The sequence below is a fragment of the Cynocephalus volans genome, chromosome 2, assembly GCF_027409185.1.
Source record: "Cynocephalus volans isolate mCynVol1 chromosome 2, mCynVol1.pri, whole genome shotgun sequence".
Taxonomy (NCBI): Eukaryota; Metazoa; Chordata; class Mammalia; order Dermoptera; family Cynocephalidae; genus Cynocephalus; species Cynocephalus volans.
Genome location: NC_084461.1, coordinates 164,591,994 through 164,612,041, shown reverse-complemented (window position 1 = coordinate 164,612,041; position 20,048 = coordinate 164,591,994). Strand labels below are relative to the sequence as shown.

General features: G+C 40.0%; 1 protein-coding gene across 2 annotated transcripts in view; it reads left to right on the top strand.

Moving 5' to 3' along the window:
• FDFT1 (farnesyl-diphosphate farnesyltransferase 1) overlaps positions 1–18,159 on the top strand; it is a 31,298-nt gene extending 13,139 nt beyond the window's left edge. For both annotated transcript variants that reach the window (XM_063087836.1, XM_063087835.1), the window contains 4 exons: positions 3,033–3,224; positions 11,315–11,491; positions 12,608–12,760; positions 17,262–18,159. In XM_063087836.1, coding sequence (XP_062943906.1) covers positions 3,033–3,224; positions 11,315–11,491; positions 12,608–12,760; positions 17,262–17,480 — 741 coding nt within the window. In that variant the 3' untranslated portion in view covers positions 17,481–18,159. The remainder of the gene's footprint in view (positions 1–3,032; positions 3,225–11,314; positions 11,492–12,607; positions 12,761–17,261) is intronic.
• Positions 18,160–20,048: the final 1,889 nt, after the last annotated feature.

Here is a 20,048-nt window from a genome sequence, read left to right as displayed (position 1 = left end):
AATACTTTATCAATGAAATTATTCATGCCCTAGAGAGCTTACCATAAATGAAACCAAAGTAGATATAACTCTTCTCAAAGATACAGACATTAAGCTTATAAAACTGTCTCTGACTTGCTGTAAAATTTTAGTTAAATGGCCAAATTATTTCATGTAATATAGAAATATCAGTAGTTCTCAAATTTTAAAAATAATGTTTTTTGTTATTTTCTTCTTTTCTATTACTGACTGTATATGTACCTTACTTTCTGAGTCATTTCCAATCCCATCTTTACATGAGATTACATCTAAACTCAGTGCTAACCTAGTCCCCTTTGTTTGTGAGACATAGGTATCAGTTAAATTGTTGATATATTATGTGTCTGTTTCCTTAGAAGCAAAGAACAGCTCATGAGAATCCAAAGGTATTAACTTTGGATTGTAGGTGTGTTATGCTGAGAGGTGAGCACCTCTCTCATTCCTTATTTATTCCTTCTCATTATCTCCTTACATAAATTAGACACATTGAGATCCTTCCAAGTTTCTTCATGCCTTCGCCTGTTTTGTGTGATAGTTACTGTCTCAATCCGTTTTAAGTTGCTCTAACAGAATACCAGAAACTGCATTATTTATAAAGAAAAGAAATTTATTTCTCACAATTCTGGAGGCTGGGAAGGCCTATATCCAGGTTCCAGCATCTGGTGAGGACCTTCTTGCTATGTCATCCTGTGGCAGAAGGCGGAAGGGCAAAGAGGGCGAGAGAGAGCAAGAGGTGGAACTCACCTCAAACCCTGTTATAATCAGCATTAATCTATCCATGAAGGCAGAGCCTTCACCATCTAATCGCTTCTCAGAGGTCCTGCCTCTTAACACTGTTGCATTAGGGATTGAGTTTTGGGGGACACATTCAAACCAAAGCAGTTATAGATGAACACATGTGGGGATGAGCTGTGGACCCCACATTGTTGAGGGAGGCACATTCTCCTCAGGAGGCGGATACCTGGAAAGGGTGCTGAGAGCGGGTGACACAGCAAATAAAATTACAGGGGCTCCTATCTGGCCAGAATTTATTCCTGACAAGCAGCTCTGTAGGCTAGGAGCTGTGGTGGGGGGAGAGTGCTTGTCTAGACAAAGGGATATAATTGGCTGTGGAGACTAAACAAACAAAAATACAAGGGAGGGGTAGGGGTCTTGTCCATTTTTGGTAGGAATGGCATTTGTGGGACTTACTCAGCACCCCTGTGGAAGCTAAGATTTTTTAAACATCTAGTGTTTACATATTTTGTATCTTTAATAGTGCATAGGTTAGGATCTCAAAAGAGACACTGAGTCAGTGCAGGTTCATTGAGTCAGTGCAGGTTCAAGGTCTGTAATTTTTTAAGTCTCAAAACTTGACGTTTAGTTACATCTTTGGAACTACTGGCTTATGCTGCCCAAGTTAACAAGTATATGATTGTTGCTAGAATACCAACTTCTGAATTTAATGTTAAAACTCCTGCTGGCCAAGGACCAGCACTGTGCAGATCTATTCAGGAAACTTAGTTATAGGTTGTTGAGCAGAAGTTCTGATCAGGTAAAATTGAATATTTTAAGGATTTTTTTCCTTCAACTTTACAGGAAGATAAATTGTATAGGTCTCTGTGTAGTTTCATACACACACATATATAAAATATATACACATATGTAAATAGTATTTCTACACAAAGAACTATTATCTTAAAATATATTTTAATAGCACTATAAATGTAATGTTTTTTAATTTCTAGTAAGTCTTTTTAGATTTAATGTAGCTGTCCGTAGCTAATTTCTTTCTACCTCATTTCAGCAAGTCTTTACTCTTTCTAGATTCTTCCTCTCCTAGGACATATTTTAAGTGTTCTTGAATATGTTCTAAGAACATATTTTGTATTTCCCTTTGCCATTTCATTGTGCCCATTAATTAGTCTCTGGCCTTGTATTACTTTATCTTTTTTTAAATTTTATTTTTTCAATCTTATTTAGTATCTATTTTTGTGGGGTGCAATGTACTGTTTCGGTATGTGCACATACTGCACAATGATCCCTTGTGTCACTTTTAGTCAGAGGCAACTCTTTACTCTTTGGTCTTTGCCTAACTTCCCCTCCTATGGCCACTCCAGAGCGTGTGCCTTCTCTAACTACTCTTCACTTTTTGTATTGTCTAATAGACATTCATTTCATAAAAGTATTGCATTAAGTTATGTTGGGGGAATACCCTTTTCAGGGAAGGATAGCTTTTGACAGACTGCTTTCATAGAAAGAAAAATTTGTGGCAATTAAGAGTTAAATTTACTAAAACCTCTGTTGAGAGAGAGGAAGTTTTGGCAAAGTTGTTGAAGCCTGACTTTTAAGCCAGACTAGCTGGTTTTGAATCCCTGGCTCCTGGCTTCTCAGTTGAGCGATACTGGCCAAGTTAATTGACCTCTCTGTGTCTCAGTTTCCTCAGCTATGAAATGGAGGTAACAATAGTATAAGTTGTTTGTGAGTATTGAATATGCATAGTGCTTAAAACAGTCTCAAGGACATACTGGTAGTACTTTGTTCTTCATAATGAATGATTTTGAGGCCATGCAAGAGCTTGACATGTCTTCTGATTGGTCAAAGAAAGATTAAACTATACTGAGTATTGTCTTAGTTTCTGTTAATCACAATATCTCATCTTCTATCATTGCCTTCACTCATACTTTAGGTATCAAGAAGGTTACTGTACTAGTGTAGTTTTTCAATAACCTTTTATTATAGAAATAGTGCATGTGCATTGTAGAAATTTAGAAAATACAGTACAAGTGAAAAATAAAAACCACACATTCTCATTCCCACCAGCCAGAGATCACTGTTGTTAAATCTTTTGCCTATGTCTTTCTTAGATGTTTTTTAATCCTTACATGTACATGTATGTATATTTGTGTTTTTTAATCAAAATGAGATCTTGTACATTCTGTTTGGAACCTGATTTTTTGTAGTTAATGATCAACAGCATTTCTATTTTAGCAAAAATTTCATTATTGAAGTACTTTAAAAATAATCTTTTACAGTACTGTCACTATGTTGCTGGACTGGTAGGAATTGGCCTTTCCCGTCTGTTCTCGGCCTCAGAGTTTGAAGAACCCTTAGTTGGTGAAGATGTAGAGCGTGCCAACTCTATGGGCCTGTTTCTGCAGAAAACAAACATCATTCGTGATTATCTGGAAGACCAACGAGAAGGAAGAGAATTTTGGCCTCAAGAGGTAACAGATTTAGGGTATTTGGGGAAAAATAATTTTAGACACGCTGAAAACAAATCATTAAACCTTGTAGTTGCAAGTCAGACTACCGTAGGTAACATAAGGGAATGTGTAAGATAAAACAGGTGAGATTTAGTTTGCTGCATGTAGACTGACTGAATGTAGGCCTTCAGGCTATGTAATCAGGCTTTTTGTTTCCTTTTTTCTGTAAGACAGTCTTTCTCCAAATGGCAGGTGTGATGACAGCCCACATGCACCAGCTTAACATAGAGATCCTGAGGAAGGGCTTGGTTCTTGTTCTCATCCCTGAATCAGTTCCTCTAGTCAGCGGGCTGATGAGTACCCTGATTGGCCAGACCTGGAGTATGTCTGCCCAACATACATAGAATGGATCCCCCCAAGACAGAATTCTATGGTAAGAAGGAGAAAAGGGACTCTAGATAAAAACTGCAGATGTCCACTCTAAGAGACGAAAGTTGATCTTTGACTTAAATTGGAACATGGACAGGGAAAGGGAATGGTTTTGATACTGATTTTGTTCAAAAGGAAATCTAGAATATTTTATGACTATTTCCTGAGTTTATTCCAGCATTTACCTTTTGCTTCCCATAAGATGGTTCCCTAAAACTGTGTGCTTTTAAATTAAAAAAAGATAGGTGACAAAGTCAGAAAAAATATTTGTAACTTATACTGCAGGTAAAGGGTTTGTATTCCTAATATAAAGAGAATTTCAAAAAGTTAAAAGAACCAACCGCCGTATAGAAAAATGGGCAAAGAGATAAGAACAGACTGTTTACAGAAAGATATGCAAATGGTCCTCAAACATCTGAAAAGATGCTCTGCCTTGCTCCTATAAGAAAAGTTCATGTTAAAAAAAATTCATCCTGAGCTCAAACATAGCTTTTAAGCTCCCCAGGTGATTCATGTGCAGTGAGGGTTGAGAAACAGCTCTTGTCTGCCCCTTGTTTGGTGACACCACAGCTCAGAGGAGGAGGGGCTTGTCTGAGGACACCCAGTGAGCCAGCGGCCACCATGGAAGTAGAATCTTGGTCTCCTGGCTCTGAGAGCAGCGCCTGTCCACCCTACCATGCTGTCTCACAGACGAGAACATCAACCACACGTGTGTGATTCATGAGCACAAGTTCCGTGGTCCTGGTCCTGCACACATGGGTGCAGATGCTGCTCTCTGTTTCACGTCCTTCGATCATAAAATAGAGTAGTTTACTGCAGGGTGGTGATAGAAATACAATGAGATAACCTTCTAGCACAGTGTTTAGCAAATGTCAGTCCAAACATTTTTTTTATAAAAAGTACCCTGAGATACCATTTCTTGCATCAAATTGAGAAAAGCTGGTAAATTTGATAAGACATTTTAAGCAGGACTGTAGGGAAACAGGCACTTGTATGTTGCTGGTGAGAGTGTACGTTTGTTACAACCCTTATGGAGAGCAATTTGGCAAATGATGAATGTATGAGGTTATTTATTGCAGCATTGTTTGTAATAGTGAAAATTTCTAAACAACTCAAATGTGCATCCATAGGAGACTGATTAAATGAACTATTGTATATTCATACAGTGCAGTACAAAAAGAACTGTATACCACTATAGAGTGATTTCCAGGTTATGTTATTAAGTAAAAAAAGCACAGTGCAGAACACTGTGTGTAATGCACTACCATTTAAATGGAAACCAAAAATTGATAAAATGATTTCATTTGATAATCATGTTGTGAGTAATATTGGTATTGAAATACTGAAACTATTATATAAACTTTGAAGCATAAAGCTAACAGTTAATTTGTGTTCATATCATAAGTATGATACTATGGTTTATAATAAGAAATATGTATTTGGTCTGTTCATTTTTTGGCACACAGCTCTTAAAACCTTTGGAATCATTGAAGTAGCATGTGTCTTTTTGTATGCTAATGAGATGGCTGCTAGCTGGGGGCTCCTGGACCACCTCTAGATGGGGCTGGTTGCCAGGGGATCCTGATTAGGTGGTTGGAAATTTCAGTCCCACCCCAGACCTCCAGGGAGAGGACAGAGTTGAAGGTTGAGTTGATCACCAGTGGACAATGATTTAATCAATCATGCTTATGTAATGAAGTGTCCATTAAAAATCCAAAAGGACAGGGTTTGGCCAGCTTTTGGACAGCTGAACATGTGGAGGTGCCTGGAGGGTGGCACACCTGGAGAAGGCATGGAAACTTCATTCCCCTTCCCACATAACTCACCCTATGCATCTCTTCCATCTGGCTGTACATCAGTATGCTTTACAATATCCTTTATAATAAAACATTAAATGTAAGTAAAGTGTTTCCCTGAGATCTGTGAACTGTTTTAGCAAATTAATCAAACCTGAGTGAGGGGGTTGTGATAACCCAATTTGTAGCCAGTAGATCAGAAGTATAGGTGACAGATAAACTGCTACTTGCAATTGGTGTCTGAAGTGGGGGACAGTCTTACCTACCTATCTACCTGTCTTATCTACCTATCTCCAGGTAGACAGTGGCAGAATTGAATTGAATTATAGAATACTCAGTTGGTGTCTGCTGGAGAATTGCTTGGTGTGTGGGGAAGAACCTACACACATTTTGGTGCTTTTCCTATCTCTTAAAATTAGGAATAAAAATTTTCAGTGAAAAATAAGAGATACAAATATAAAACAATGAAGTTAAGCAAAAACTCCCCATAATCCTAAACTGATTTGGAAATATCAGTATGAACTTGTGATATAGTTTCTCTTAAACAAACTCACTTCCTGGGTCTAGCTACCAGAAGGTGTAGAAACAATGACTAGACAAGTAGTAATGAGCAACTCTAGTGTCCAGATTAGGGTCTTTTAATACCATTTCCCACTAAAAGGAACCTGAGCATTTTTAGAGGAATTTTAGAGGACAGGAGATATACAAGATGAGCTTGGAATATATTGTGGTATCAGAGACTAAAGGAATTATCAAAGACTGGGGCCATGCCAAAAAGGTACAAAAAGGTATAGGAGCCAACTTGAAGGGGCTTTTGCTGGCCACATATGGAACAGTTTATGCATCAAAAAGAATGAAAACTACAGTGGATAGAAGTATATCAAGTATATTTAACTTCAAGTCGTGAATGAGCAAAAACCAGACATGTACCTCTGGATGAAAGAAGAGGTGGTGTGTTCTTTTATCAAGAGGCACGCAAACGTGATTTTTGCTTACTTTTGATGTTAGCAGTCGTTATGCTTCACGCTAGTTCTATGAATTTATTGGCATCGTACAAGACTAGTTTTTTTAAATAGCACCTTTATCAAATATAGTTTACATACCGAATAGTTCACCCTTTTGAAGTGTACAATTCAATGGTTTTTATTATATTCAGGGAATTGTGCAAACCATCACCACAGTCAATTTTGGAACATTTTTATCTCCTCAAAAAAACCCGCATACCCATTAGTAATCACTATCCATTTTCCCCAACAGCTCCTCCCCTGCCCTAGGCAACCAATAATCTACTTTTTGTCTCTATAGATTTGCATGATCTGGACGTTTTGTAACATTGGAATCATAAAATACTGTATGTGGTCTTTGGTGATTGGCTATTTTCACAGCATAATGTTTTCAATGCTCATCCATGGTATAGTGTGTATCAGTACTTCATTCCTTTTTGTTGCCCAACAGTATTCCATTGCGTGGACATACCACATTTTATTTATTCATTCATTAGTTGAGGGGTATTTGGGTTCTTTCTACTTTTTGGCTATTATGAATAATGTTATGAACATTTGTATACAAAGTTTTGTGTGGACATGATTTTCATTTGTCTTGGGTATATACCTAGAAGTGGAACTTCTGGTTCAAACAGCAACTCTGACTTTGAGGAAGTACCAGACTGTGGCTGCACCATTTTACATTCCCATCAGCAGTGTGTGGTAGCTCCAGTTTCTCCACTTCTTGCCAATACTTATTATCTGTCTTTTTTCTTTAACTGTATATACACATACACACACACACACACACACACACACACACACACACACACACACACACACTTAATATTTGCAAATATTTTCTCCTATTCCCTTTGAAGCACAAGAGTTTATAATTTTGATTATAGTTTATCTATTTTTTCTAATAGTTTATCTATTTTTTCTTTTGTTACTTGTGGTATCACGTGTAAGAAACTGTTGTTGTCTGTTCTAAGGTCATGAAGATTTATGACTGTTCTAAGAGTTGTAGGTTAAACGCTTTCATCACTTTTAATTTAATTTTTATATAGGATGTGAGCTATATCTTTTTGCATGTATGTCCAGTTGTCCCAACACCATTTGTTGAAAAGATTGTTCTTTCCCATTGAATTATCTTAGCATGCTTGTTGAAAATCAACTGATTGTAAGTGTGAGAATTTATTTCAGGACTTTTAATTCTGTTCCATAAAATAATAATATTTTAATTCTATAATTTTGTTTTCATTTATTAGCTAGATTGATTTTCTAAGAAAGAGAAAGTACTTTTTCTCATCTACCATTTGGTCATTGAGTGGCACGATTCATGTAGGGAAGGCATTATAGATGCTTGATTCTTTCCTTTTATTTTCCCAACTTATAAGGTAATGAATTGGTTTTCTGTTATCCTCAGAAGGTGACCAATTAGGTATTTTTTGTTATCATTATAAACTCAGGGATTAAAATACATTTGATGTTCAATCCACTGTAATGTTTCCCATTCTTACGGCTTTCATTTTTCAATGTTTGGTCAGCAAGAGGTTCCTCAAGGTGGCTCCTGAGCCCTCTTGATGAGATCTTCATAGTCTCTGATGGCTTTCTTGCTGTTTGATATGGCAGGCTATTCTAAGGTCATTTATTGCCTGAGATCAGTACTCATCCATTTCTTTAAGAAGCCCAGGTTTCTTTTATTTTTATTTTCTGGCGGCTGGCTGGTATGGGGATCTGAACCCGTGACCCTGGAGTTACAAGGTTGTGCTCTAACCAGCTGAGCTAACTGGCCAGCCAAGCAGGTTTCTTTTAATGGGAAATAGTAACTCAGGACCATACTGTGGGTACTCTTGGGCATTGTTCTTGGGCATTGTGTGTGTGTGTGTGTGTGTGTGTGTGTGTATTTTTAAAGCTTAAATACTTTGTAAGTCTTTAGTGGCATTTCCAAATCAAACTCAGGAATATAGGATTATTACCTGATCTCTTCTATATTACATGTCTACCTCATTTCTTCCTCGTTGAGACTCATATTTCTCATGATAGATATCCCATAATTACTCATTTGCTTTTTCTCACATTACATATTTTGCAGCCTCTGAATAGCAATACTAATATACCATCACCAAACATGATTACTGATAGCAATTTAAAATCTTTTTTTGGGCTAGCTGGTTAGCTCAGTTGGTTAGAGGGCAGCCTTATAAAACCAAGGTCATAGGGTTCAGATCCCAGCACCAGCCAGCTGCAAAAAAAAAAAAAAAAATTTTGCATATGCTAGCCTAATTCCCAATTTTTTACAGTTGTATTTATATCTAAATCATCATACCAGATACCCATTACATACTGTAATATCTCCCTTTCCCCCCTAATTTAGTCTCAGTTTCATGTTCTCCTGTAGTCTTTATGTTGATGTCTCTAGTCATTTTGGTTGTCTGAACCTTGTGCTCTCATAGATGGAAAAGATTCATGAGAGCAATAATTCCCATTGGTAATAGCTCGTGTCCTTTATATTTGGAGATCGTGCTCACTTTGGCAGCACATATACTGAAATTGGGATGATATATTTGAAGGTCAGTTTTTCTAAATATAAAATCTTTAGCTCATATCTTTTACTGTCTTAAATGTATTACTTCATTTTCTTCTTTATTAAAGACTGGCTTTGGAAAATCTTATAATCTTATTTTCTTTTCCCTGTATGTTATGGATTTTATTTGCCACGATGCTCAAAAGGTGTTTTTACTTTGATTGCTACCTAGATCCATCATCATTAGAGATGCCAAAATGATACTATCCTAATTCTATCATCCTTTTTGCATTTATTAACTGGATTCTAGATTCTGGGAAGATGGTGGTGCTGGCAGCAGCATAATATGGGTTTTTTTCCAAATTCTCACATGAAAGAAAAGGAAACAACTAGACAAAAAAACAAACAGGAAAACAAACTTTAAAACTCAATCTCTGGATAACATGTACAGAAGTGCTTAGTGACAAAGCATCACCCACAATCCAAGATCCATGTGGGTGAGACAAAGCACCACACCACAGATCTGCACATCACCAGAGCCTGTGTAGGAGAGCACAGAAGCGGGGAAACCGTGGGGTGTCTGACAGGCCTGAGACAGGAGAAGCCAAAAGGGCCAACATGTTCTCGCTGGGAAGTGGGATGGGCCCACTTGAGAGTAGGAAGTGAGGTGGGGAGAGGCTCTCTTTCTCCAGTAGTGGGTGAGTCCAAGGGGCCACGGTAAAGCCTAGAGGAGATGGAGCAGACCAGCCTTCTTGAACTCTGGATACCAGCCAGGGTTCTCTTCCAGGATTGAGCCCCACACCGAGAAGTGAAACAAAAATTGAACAGAATAGGGAAAGCACCATGAAGGAAAAAGCAGGTTCAGATCAAAGTGGTAGAGGAAAATAGAAGCAGGAAATCTCAGCCGGGCGCCATATTGTTTTAATTATTTTAGTGTTGTCCAACAGAGCTTTCTGCTGTAATGGAAATGTCCTCATGTGTTGTACAGTACAGTAGCCACTAGTCACATACGACTTCTGAACATTTGAGGTTTGGCTAATGCAACTGAGGAACTGAGTTTTTAATTTTATTTGATTTTAATTAATTTAAATTTACATAGTCAAATGCAGCTTGTGGGTATTGTACTGGAGATAGCCCAGCTTCATACAATAACAGAAGAGTGACTCTGCAAAATTAGGAAACCTATTTGAACTTGATTTTTCTAAAGAAGTATGGTTCAGAGGAAAGTACACAGATCACTGGTGAAGAATTCTTGCCAGACCTGTCAAGTGTATAGGAAGAACAGGAAATAAGTGAACGTGTTAAATGGCACCACAGGGGTACAGTCAGCAAAATCCAGTATGTAGGAAATGGCAGGAGAAAGAGGAGGAGAGATCCTGTAGATTAAAAGAGACCAGAGTGACATGAACCAAGTGTAATGTGTGGATCTTTGTAGATCCTTATTTGAATAAACCAAGTGGGAAAAAACAATGGGAAAATTTGAACATTAACTATTCTATATTAAATATTATCATTAATGTTTAGTGTGGTACTATATTTTATATGTATAAGAAAGTTTTCTCATTTTTTGGAAATTCATAGTGAAGTGCTTATGGATGAAAGGCTGTATCAGGGCTTTACTTTAACCCAGGAGAATCCTCTTAACTTTACTTTAACTGCAGAGAATCCTCTAAATATCATTAAAAATTATCAAACCAAATCCCACTGTTGGAATCAAGGATGTTATTTTACTTTCAAATTACCAGGTTCCAGGGAGGTAATGTCCTTAGAGTATGGACCCAGCTCATTTTTCCAGGTATGCTTGCTCAGCAGCATGCTTATCAAAATCAGGAATGTAATGTTAATCATTAATTATTTTGAGGCCTGGCTATCTTGAGAATGTTTAATGTTTAGCCTGCGGTAGTGTTATAGCTAGTTTTGTATATAGCTCTTTTTTTCAGGAGTAGAGTAATGTCTTCTGATAGCTTCTCTAGTCTGAAGTCATCAAAGTGTTACTTGGCATATGCTGCACTAATTATCCGTAAGGGACACTTTGCCAGATACTCAACTCACTCCTAGGTTGTGATTGGACCCTGACTAGTAGTCATAAATAGTTATTGCATAGAGCTTAAAACGGACTTGATCTTGGTGAAAGGTGAGTCAGTAGCCTTGAGAGACTACTGTATGCCAGAGTTCTATGTATTTTTGGGGGGGTGGGGGCAGCTGGCTTGTACTGGGATAGGAACCCTTGACCTTGATGTTACAATACCATGCTCCAACCAACTGAGTTAACAGGGCAGCCTGGGTTCTTATTCACAAAGATCCTTCAATGTCGTTTTAAATTCTTCCCCTGTGCACATGTTGATTAGTTCTTTAATCTTCTTATCTTTCTAGGTTTGGAGTAGGTATGTTAAAAAATTGGGGGATTTTGCTAAGCCAGAGAATATTGACTTGGCCGTGCAGTGCCTGAATGAACTTGTAACCAATGCACTGCACCACATCCCGGATGTCATCACCTACCTTTCAAGAATCAGAAACCAGAGTGTGTTTAACTTCTGTGCTATTCCACAGGTATGGCATGGGGCTCCTCTCAGAGTCTGTGGGAGGTCGGGTTATAGGGTATCTGGTGGTGGTGAGGGTGCAGAGTGCAGTTACTGCTGTGCTCTGCTGTGTGCAGGGACAGGACTCCTTAAGAAGATGACTTGTGTTTATCTTCTCCTGCCGGGGGCCGGCAGTGATTAGTGACCCTCCCTTTTGCCTCCCGGTCACTGTACTTAGCTCAGCCTCAGGTTAAGTCTGCTCCTTCCAGACCTTTCTTCTGTATTCACTCTTCCGTCAACTGTTTTAAACTAGCTAGATTCTTGTGCTCACAGTTAAACGGAGGGCTTCAGCCTAGATTTACAGGGAGTGCTGGGTAAAACTTGGGTGAAGCTTTTATTGTCAAAAAGTCTTCATTAACCACCTAATTATCGCTATTCTTTTCCTAGACTCTGGATAACAAAACCTGACCCTACAGACCTAGCCCTTCCATAGTCTAGGAGCTTACATTTTTTAATTGTCTCTACCAATTATTTGTTAATAATTCAAATAAGTAAAGAAAGTCATAGGATTTAACTGATAGGGAAACTTGGTTTGATCTTGTTCTAATGACCGATCTTGAATGGCATCTGGAACTGAAGTCTGTATGTCTGTCTGAGGTTTCCACTTATTCTAGAAATAACTTACTTTGAGCCAGGGAAGCACCCCACCTTCTGTTGTTTCCCACCCATGTGATTTCTATATGTGCAATGACTATGTTCACTGCAGGGAAAATAGAAAAAACAATAGAAATTCTTTCCAGATATTATTTTGAAATATGTATTTCAGATATAATAACTCATTGCTTTAACATGGAATATGTTGGATTTGTTTATGTTTGTTTTCTCCAAATAAAATGGAACCTTCATGGCTAAACTACAGAATCATTTAAGACTGCAAAGATCGCTTGATTCTGTGTGTTGTCGAGACAGGGAGGTGTAGGAAAAGTAAAAATGTTGGCAGACTTTCTTCACAGGTATTTTTGTGTTTAGTTACATCGTAGCTCTTTGGCAATTCCTTGTTCTTCAGAGGGTTTTCTTACCTTCCCATGATGATGATTACTGGCAGCAGCACTTCTTACCTTCTCCTCCCTTCCCTTGTTGTCCATAGGTAATGGCCATTGCTACCTTGGCTGCCTGTTATAATAATCAGCAGGTGTTCAAAGGGGTAGTGAAGATTCGGAAAGGGCAAGCAGTAACCCTGATGATGGATGCCACCAATATGCCAGCTGTTAAAGCTATAATATGCCAGTATATGGAAGAGGTACGTTTTTATTTAACTACCTGGGCAATTTGTAGCTACTTTTATGATTTAAATAATGTCACTATTTAAACATACCATGTTTGGATATTAGATGATTCTAACAAATCACTATACTATGGCCTAAAGAGACAGGAATTGGTATCCTTCATTAGGAAAAAAATACATGCACAAGGAGCTGAGCTACTTACTCAGTGCTGCACAGGACCCTGGGGAGAGGAGATAAATGAAGCCAGGCCATAGGGTGGAGCTTCTGAGCAGAGTCATATTTTCTGAGCTGGAAGAAGGTGTTCAAGGCCATGGAAGCTTCTTGTTTTTCAGGTGAGGAGTGTGAAGTTGAGGCTAGTGTATACCCATGCAGTACAGGACTGAGTGGATTTCAGACCCCAGTCCGCATGTACTGACTCCCAGTCCAGTACTTCCATTGCATCACAGGCCTCACTTGAGAAACCACAATAAGGAATTTAGGTGAAGGAAAACCACCAAGTTGTAATTATTTCTAAGTTTTCTTCTGCAAATCTCATTTCAAATGCCAAGAGCATCCTATAAAACAAAGCATACCTGCTCAAGCCAAATCTCAAACTATGGAAGGTATAATAATATGACTCTAATTCTAAGCCCTAGAGCAGTGCTTCTCAGATGGAGGTGATTTGCCTCCCTCCTTCCAGAGGACATTGGGCAATGTCTGGAGACACTTTTGATTGTCAAAACTGGCAGAGATGGGGTGCTACTGGTGTTCAGTGAGTAGAGGCCCCAAATGGTGCTGATCCTTATGTGTGATCTTACTGAAGATTGAAATACTACAGAATTTTAAGAAAACATGAAAGAGTCTCATCATTCCTGCTTAGCCTGAACTCCCTTCCAGAAATAACTGCAGTCAGTAGTTGACATCCTTCCCGTCCACTTGTTACACATTTACAGGCATCAATTTTTAATAGTGTTTTCATCTAAACAGAATTTTATTTCCTCTCATTTCTGTTGCATGTTGCACATTCTCCTTGTATTTCCTCCTTGCCTTCTATCTGACAAGTTTTGGACGTGAGGCACTTACAGAAGGTCTAAGGGAAGACCAAATCTATAAGAAAATAATCCTAAAATTCTTTCAGTGACTAGGTGAAAGTGTTCAGCCATTGACTGAAAATTGCTATTGATGAGACCATCCAGTTTACCATATAGCCAGCACTTATTTTGAGCTTACTATGTGCTTGGCATAGCAATCAAATAGGTGAGTACTATAAATATCAGGGAAACTTGAGGCCCTAACCTCATGGCTAGAGTAATTTGGACACAGGTCTGTCTGACTTCAGAGCCTGTGCTGTTAACTATGATTCTAAAGGGTTCAATTAACTTTTCTAAACGGAGTTGTGCCATATGAGACACTATTTCTTGATTTTATGTAAATTAAGAAACACATTTTGTAGTATGTAGTTCAGAGAATATTTTGGTTTTGCAGTTTTATAATTTTTTTTTTTTTTTTTTGTCTTTTTCGTGACCGGCACTCAGCCAGTGAGTGCACCGGCCATTCCTATATAGGATCCGGACCTGCGGTGAGAGCGTTGCCGCGCACCCAGCACCGCACTCTCCCGAGTGCACCACAGGCTCGGCCCATAGTTTTATTCTGATCACTAATTTTAGGAAACCATTTTTAAAAAATTGTGTGGGCAGTTCCATTACTAAATTAAAATTCAGATTTTATTTGAGATTTTCTCAGCTATTTGAATTAAATCCTAGTTGTGATTCACAGTTGAGGGCAAGGGTGGGCAGGCAGTGGGCTGAACTCCGTTTCTGTGAACACCCTGTTGTTAGAAGGGATTTCAGGCTAAGCAGGAATGATGAGACTCTTTCATGCTTTCTTAAACTTCTGTAGTATTTCAGTCTTCAGTAAGATCACACCTAAGGATCACAGCAGCATGCGGGGCCTCTACTCTTTGAATGCCAGTAGCACCCCACCTCTGCCAGTTTTGGCAATCAAAAGGTTGCAAAAGCCACGCCCATTGCTTTTGCAACCTGTGGGCAGAGCTTAGTGGCTGCCACAGAGATTGTCCAGCAAAGCTGAAGGTACTTTTTGGCCCTTTAAGAAAAAGTTTGCTGCCCTCTGATTTGGGGCACAAGTTATTTTGTTTAAAGTTACTCTAGTGAAACTCAAGGTATTTTGGAGAAAATGTTAATACTGAAGTTGATTTGATTCGGAATAATCTCAGAAGATTTCTAAGTCTCACACACTAGAATATGCTGATGGTTTTAATGTCAACATTAAGGACATTTTGTAATAGTTTTAAATGAAAACTTTTTGTATGAAGTCCACAAATGGTCTGGCCTTTGCTGGCGTCCAGCTATTAACACTGATCTTGTTTGTCCCCACTGACCAAGTCTATCCTTTGTGGTAAGAAAGACACATTTATTCTATCCACTGTCTGTACTTTCTTATTGTAGCAAGAATGCATCTGGAAGGGACTTTAAAGAGGATATTCTCATGCACCTCTAATGTTTAAACGAAGAGTCAGAGTGAAGCCCAAGTCCTTCTGGACACTGCTCTGCAGGTCCCTCCTTTGTGCTAGGACAGCCTGAGCTTTAAACCAGTCTGGACACCTGTCAGCTGGGGAGAAGATCAACCATTTTGAGATAGAAATAAATGTTCACACCAACAGCCAGAAGCTTTTATTCTCCTCTCTGACAAAGTAAATTCCTTGGCAAGGGCAATCTTTTTCATGTACCTGGAAGCTTCTTGTTTTTCATTCCTTGTGGTTAATCTAGGTCATCGCCAGGCTCTTCAAAACCTAGTTATCCTTGCTGCCTGAGTGTGGTCCTCGGGCCAGCAGCATCTGCATCAGCCTGTTAGAATCTCAGGACTGCTCAAACCTATGGAATCAGAATCTACCTTTTTTAAAATGACATTTTAAAATGGCACAGCAGAAGGTCTAAAAGTAACTACACCAGCCTGTGGCTGAGGGGTAGTGTGAGATTTTTTTTTTACTTTATATTTGTATTGCTTGTTTAGAAGCAGAATTACATCATTTAATATATTTTTTAAGAAATTGTAGTTTCATCCCCCACCTGTTTTTCTCTGTGTAGCTGTATTTTGTAGCACAATACTAGACATTAGCTATCACTAGCATTTTCCTGTAGGCATATTCTTTTATTTCCTTGATGTATTAAATTCTGGCTGTGTGTTTTGGGGAAGAGGGTGGGAAGAATATAAGATATGTTTGTGGGAAAAAAATTGATTATGTAATGAAACTGGGATAAAACATTTTATTTAAAAAATGCCTGCTCTGTCCTCTCCACCTCTTTTGCCTCAGTTCTGGCTCAGGTCACTTCCCACACTACTGGCTTGTTAGTGTGATTCAGTAGACATTCACTGAGGGCCTGCTGTGTGCCCCGCTGAAGTAAGAAGGTGGATGAGACACGTGCAGTCTGGTCAGGTAGACAGTTGCAAACTGGCCTTTCCGATGTGAGCGATACAGGAAAAGTCTGTCCAGGGGTGGCTCTTGGCCCAGCCTGGAGGTTCAGGCGGGTTTTCTAAAAGGCATAACACCTAAGTTGAGACTTGGAAGATGGCTAAGAGTTAGTCAGGTGAGGGAATGTGAGAGGAGCATTCCAGAGAGAGGGAAGGGATGAGGGAAGAAAAGAGCAGGAGCACGCTGGGGAGCCACGCGTGCACAGCAGCACAGGAGCTGTTACTGGAGTGCGAGGCAGGTGGTGGGTGGCGCACTAGGCCATATCCCAGGCGGCCTCGCATTCCACGTTTAGGCACTCAGGTGATAGGGAGTGGTAGTGATGAGAGCTGCTGAGATGACAGTGTGGAGAATGGGCAAAGGGATTCGGGGCTCAAGCTCCGAGGCAGGAACTCACTTTGGAGGCTGGTATGGCTCGGATGAGAGGCATTAAGGGACTAACCTCGGGCAGTAATTGTAGGGGTGTAGAAGACGAGGTGGATTCTGCAAACATCTCAGAGGCTTACGGAGGGAAAGGGAGGTGTACAGAGTGCACTCCAGGATGGCTCTGCCCAGCGTCCCTTGTCTGGCTGTGGCCTGTGCCATGCTTGATTTTGTTTTCCTAAGCCACTTTTGCCCAGTCTTCCACTATCACTTTCCTTCTCCACGTTATTCTAGTCAGCCTAACTGAACTATGCCAATGTTTACTGGGCACCTGCTGTGTGCCTGGCACTGCACAGTGTTGGGGATATGAAACTCAACATGGCATACCTGTTGCGCTCAAGCTTCCAGGTTGTTCCCCAGGGGCAGCGTGTGTGCCCGTGCCTCTGGCTTGCCCAAGAGGGGCTTTGTGATTAGACTGGCCTGGGTTGACATTTCTGCCTCATCAGTGGAGTGACGTTGTACTAGTTACTTTCATGTTCTGTGCGCCTTGGTTTTCTCATCGGTAAGATGGGCATAAAACACCTGCCTATTGAGAGTTACTATAAGAAGTAATCACAGAAGATGTTTATAAAGTACCTAGTACTCAGTACATAGCACTTAACCAGTTTTCCCTCTTTCTTTAACAGATTTATCATAGAATCCCCAGCTCAGACCCATCTTCTAGTAAAACAAAACAGATCATCTCCACTATCAGGACGCAGAATCTTCCCAACTGCCAGGTGGTCTCCCGAAGCCACTACTCCATTTATCTGTCATTTGTCATGCTCTTGGCTGCCCTGAGCTGGCAGTATCTGAGCGCCCTGTCCCAGGTCACAGAAGACTATGTTAAAACTGGAGAACACTGATTTGGAGTTTGTTCAGAAGCTTAAGTTCACCACGAAATGGATTTACCTCTTCTTCAATGATGGATGTTGGCTTCCTTGTATTTTTTCCTCCTACTTTAATCCCTAAAAGAACTCTGTGTGGCTTGGACCTTTAGAAACTGAAGTGCAGTCGAGAATAGAAAACTGAAAGGAAAGGGGCACCTTGCCCTCAGCAGCCTGGTCTTGGGGTGGCAGTCACTGCCACTTCTGTGGCTGATGGCAGAGCCCTCCTGGCTGCAAGTTCAGGGGACATGGCTGCATACAGGACTGTTGCAAGATCTCACGTAGTATGAATCCTGGCTAGCATTATAAGTAAATGTATGTAATTTGAAGTAACTTTTGAATACCTATTATAGAAAATGAAGTGAATAATTTTTCTGTCTGGTTCCTGTTTTTCTCATTTGTTTTCTTTAATTGGTATGAATGGATGTTTATAGTTCTAGGTAATGTTACCGTGTTCCCTAAGAATACAGACTTGTCTTCTGCACATGAAGGCTGAGAATAAAATTCTGGATGTTCTGGGATTACTTTCTCATTTAAAGGGAGTTTAGCTTTCAGAGAGAAGAAGCTGGATTGCATTTAGCCCCATTTTAGGAGATGGCCTCCAGTAAAGGCTGACATTTTTGAGAAGGTTTTTATAATAAAAGATTTAATCTCTGCATTTGTCAGGTGCAGTTCACTTGAAAGCCACGACTGTGAGAAAGGTGCAGATTAAGAATGGAGGTATTGATTGAAGGGCAAGTGGTCGTCTGCAACCACCCTGAAGCCAGCAGGAGACAGTACCAGGAGGGCACAGCTGGCTGGCTGACCCCAGGGGACTGAGTGAGCGCTGGCAGGTGAGCTGGTGTTAGCCTGTCACCATGTACACTCTGCTGTGCGCTTATTCTCTTAGCTGTACTCAGGAATTTTAAAGTTTTTTTCCCCAGCTTTCTTCTTTTTTAAAATTACCAGCTTATACATTCAAGAAAGGCAAAAGATGTACTTGGTGTAATTCTCCTACCATGGTTGTTCCTCCTTCCTCTTTACCCCAGCAGCGCTGGGGTTCATGATATACTCTCACCAAGAGTGGTTGAGAGTCTCAGCGTGGGCAAGGGAGGTGGCCCTGCACTGGCAGCATTTTTGGAAAAGGCCCTTGGGTTGAGAATCAGTGTTGTAGGACACTGATTTACTTTCTAGAAGCCATTAATATTCTAGGTGTATATAGTATATAGTCTGCAATGCAGTCCATTACACAATGGTAACTTAAATCATTGGATTTAGGTTTTCTTCCAGCTGTAATGTTGGGTTTGTACTGGAACACACACAAACACTGATTTTCCTCCTGTGACCAAGGATACCACCTGAGACAATCGATTTAGTTTGGGTCCATGGAGACTTCAGTTAATTAGTTCATTTGAGACTGAGCCCTGCATGAACTTGTCACCATGCTGAAGCCAGTCAAGGTAACTTGCCACATAGAGAAGAGCTAGCTATAAGCCAGACTCAACTGTATTTTCCAAGTAATCTAAGCACCAAACTTGGTTTGTATGTTGATACAAATTCATATGTTGAAATCTAAGACTTAATGTCTGGGTGCGTGTAAGACAGCACAACATGGTGGAAAGAGCTTGGAGTCCGGTGCACTGGTAGAACCTTCTCTCCTGACTTCTTCATTACTTGTGGGACTTACGAACTGTGGCCAAGGTGGTCTCTTAGGTCCTTCCCAGCTCTAAAGCTATGTAATTTTTTCTCACTGACTTGAACAAAGGTCTTAGCTCTCATCCTGTTACGAAGCTCTTTGAAAGATGGTTTTCCCTCGAAGTATCCTTCTCTACTAATGTTGCCAGGTAAAATATGAGATGCCCAGTTAAACTTGAATTTCAGATAAACCATTTTATTTTTTAGTGTAGTACACCCCAAATATTGCATAGAATATATTTATGCTAAAAAATTACTTATTTGAAATTCAAATTTAATTGGGCATCCTCTGTCTTCATAGAGGTTGCTAAATCTGGCAACTCTACCCTCTACCTCTACTCCCCCACTTTTAATGTAATTATAGCATCCCTGGCACAGTCTATCTGGTTCCTACTTATAGTGGAGTATTTTTCTTCAGAGAAGCATCTGACACATCTGACTCTAGGGCTTTAAAATAAATAATTGCAACAGTTGGGAGCAAGAGCCCAATCTCCACATTTTGGGAGCTTCTGGAGATCTGCTTAAGACCTGTGCTGCCCTCGTCCCTCTGGGTAAGAGCCTGGAGCTGCTACCTGCAGGCCCGGTTCTTTCACCTACTGAGTCGTTTCCCAGGGGATTGGGGTGTGGAGGAGGCAGGAGGGTATCGAGGCGCCTGTTAACAGATGTTTCACAGCAGTGCCAAGGCTGCGGTTCTCAAACTACCAGAGCAGGTCAGGGCCTTTGCCTTCCTAACCAGTTAGCAGGGGGTAGGGTGCTGCCCATCAGGACAAACTTTAATGTGCCCAGGAAGCACCTGGGGTCCTGTTAAAATGCAAATACTGCCCGGCCTGGACTTTGAGGAGCAAAGCTCTCAGGGCGTGGCTCCCTGAGGCA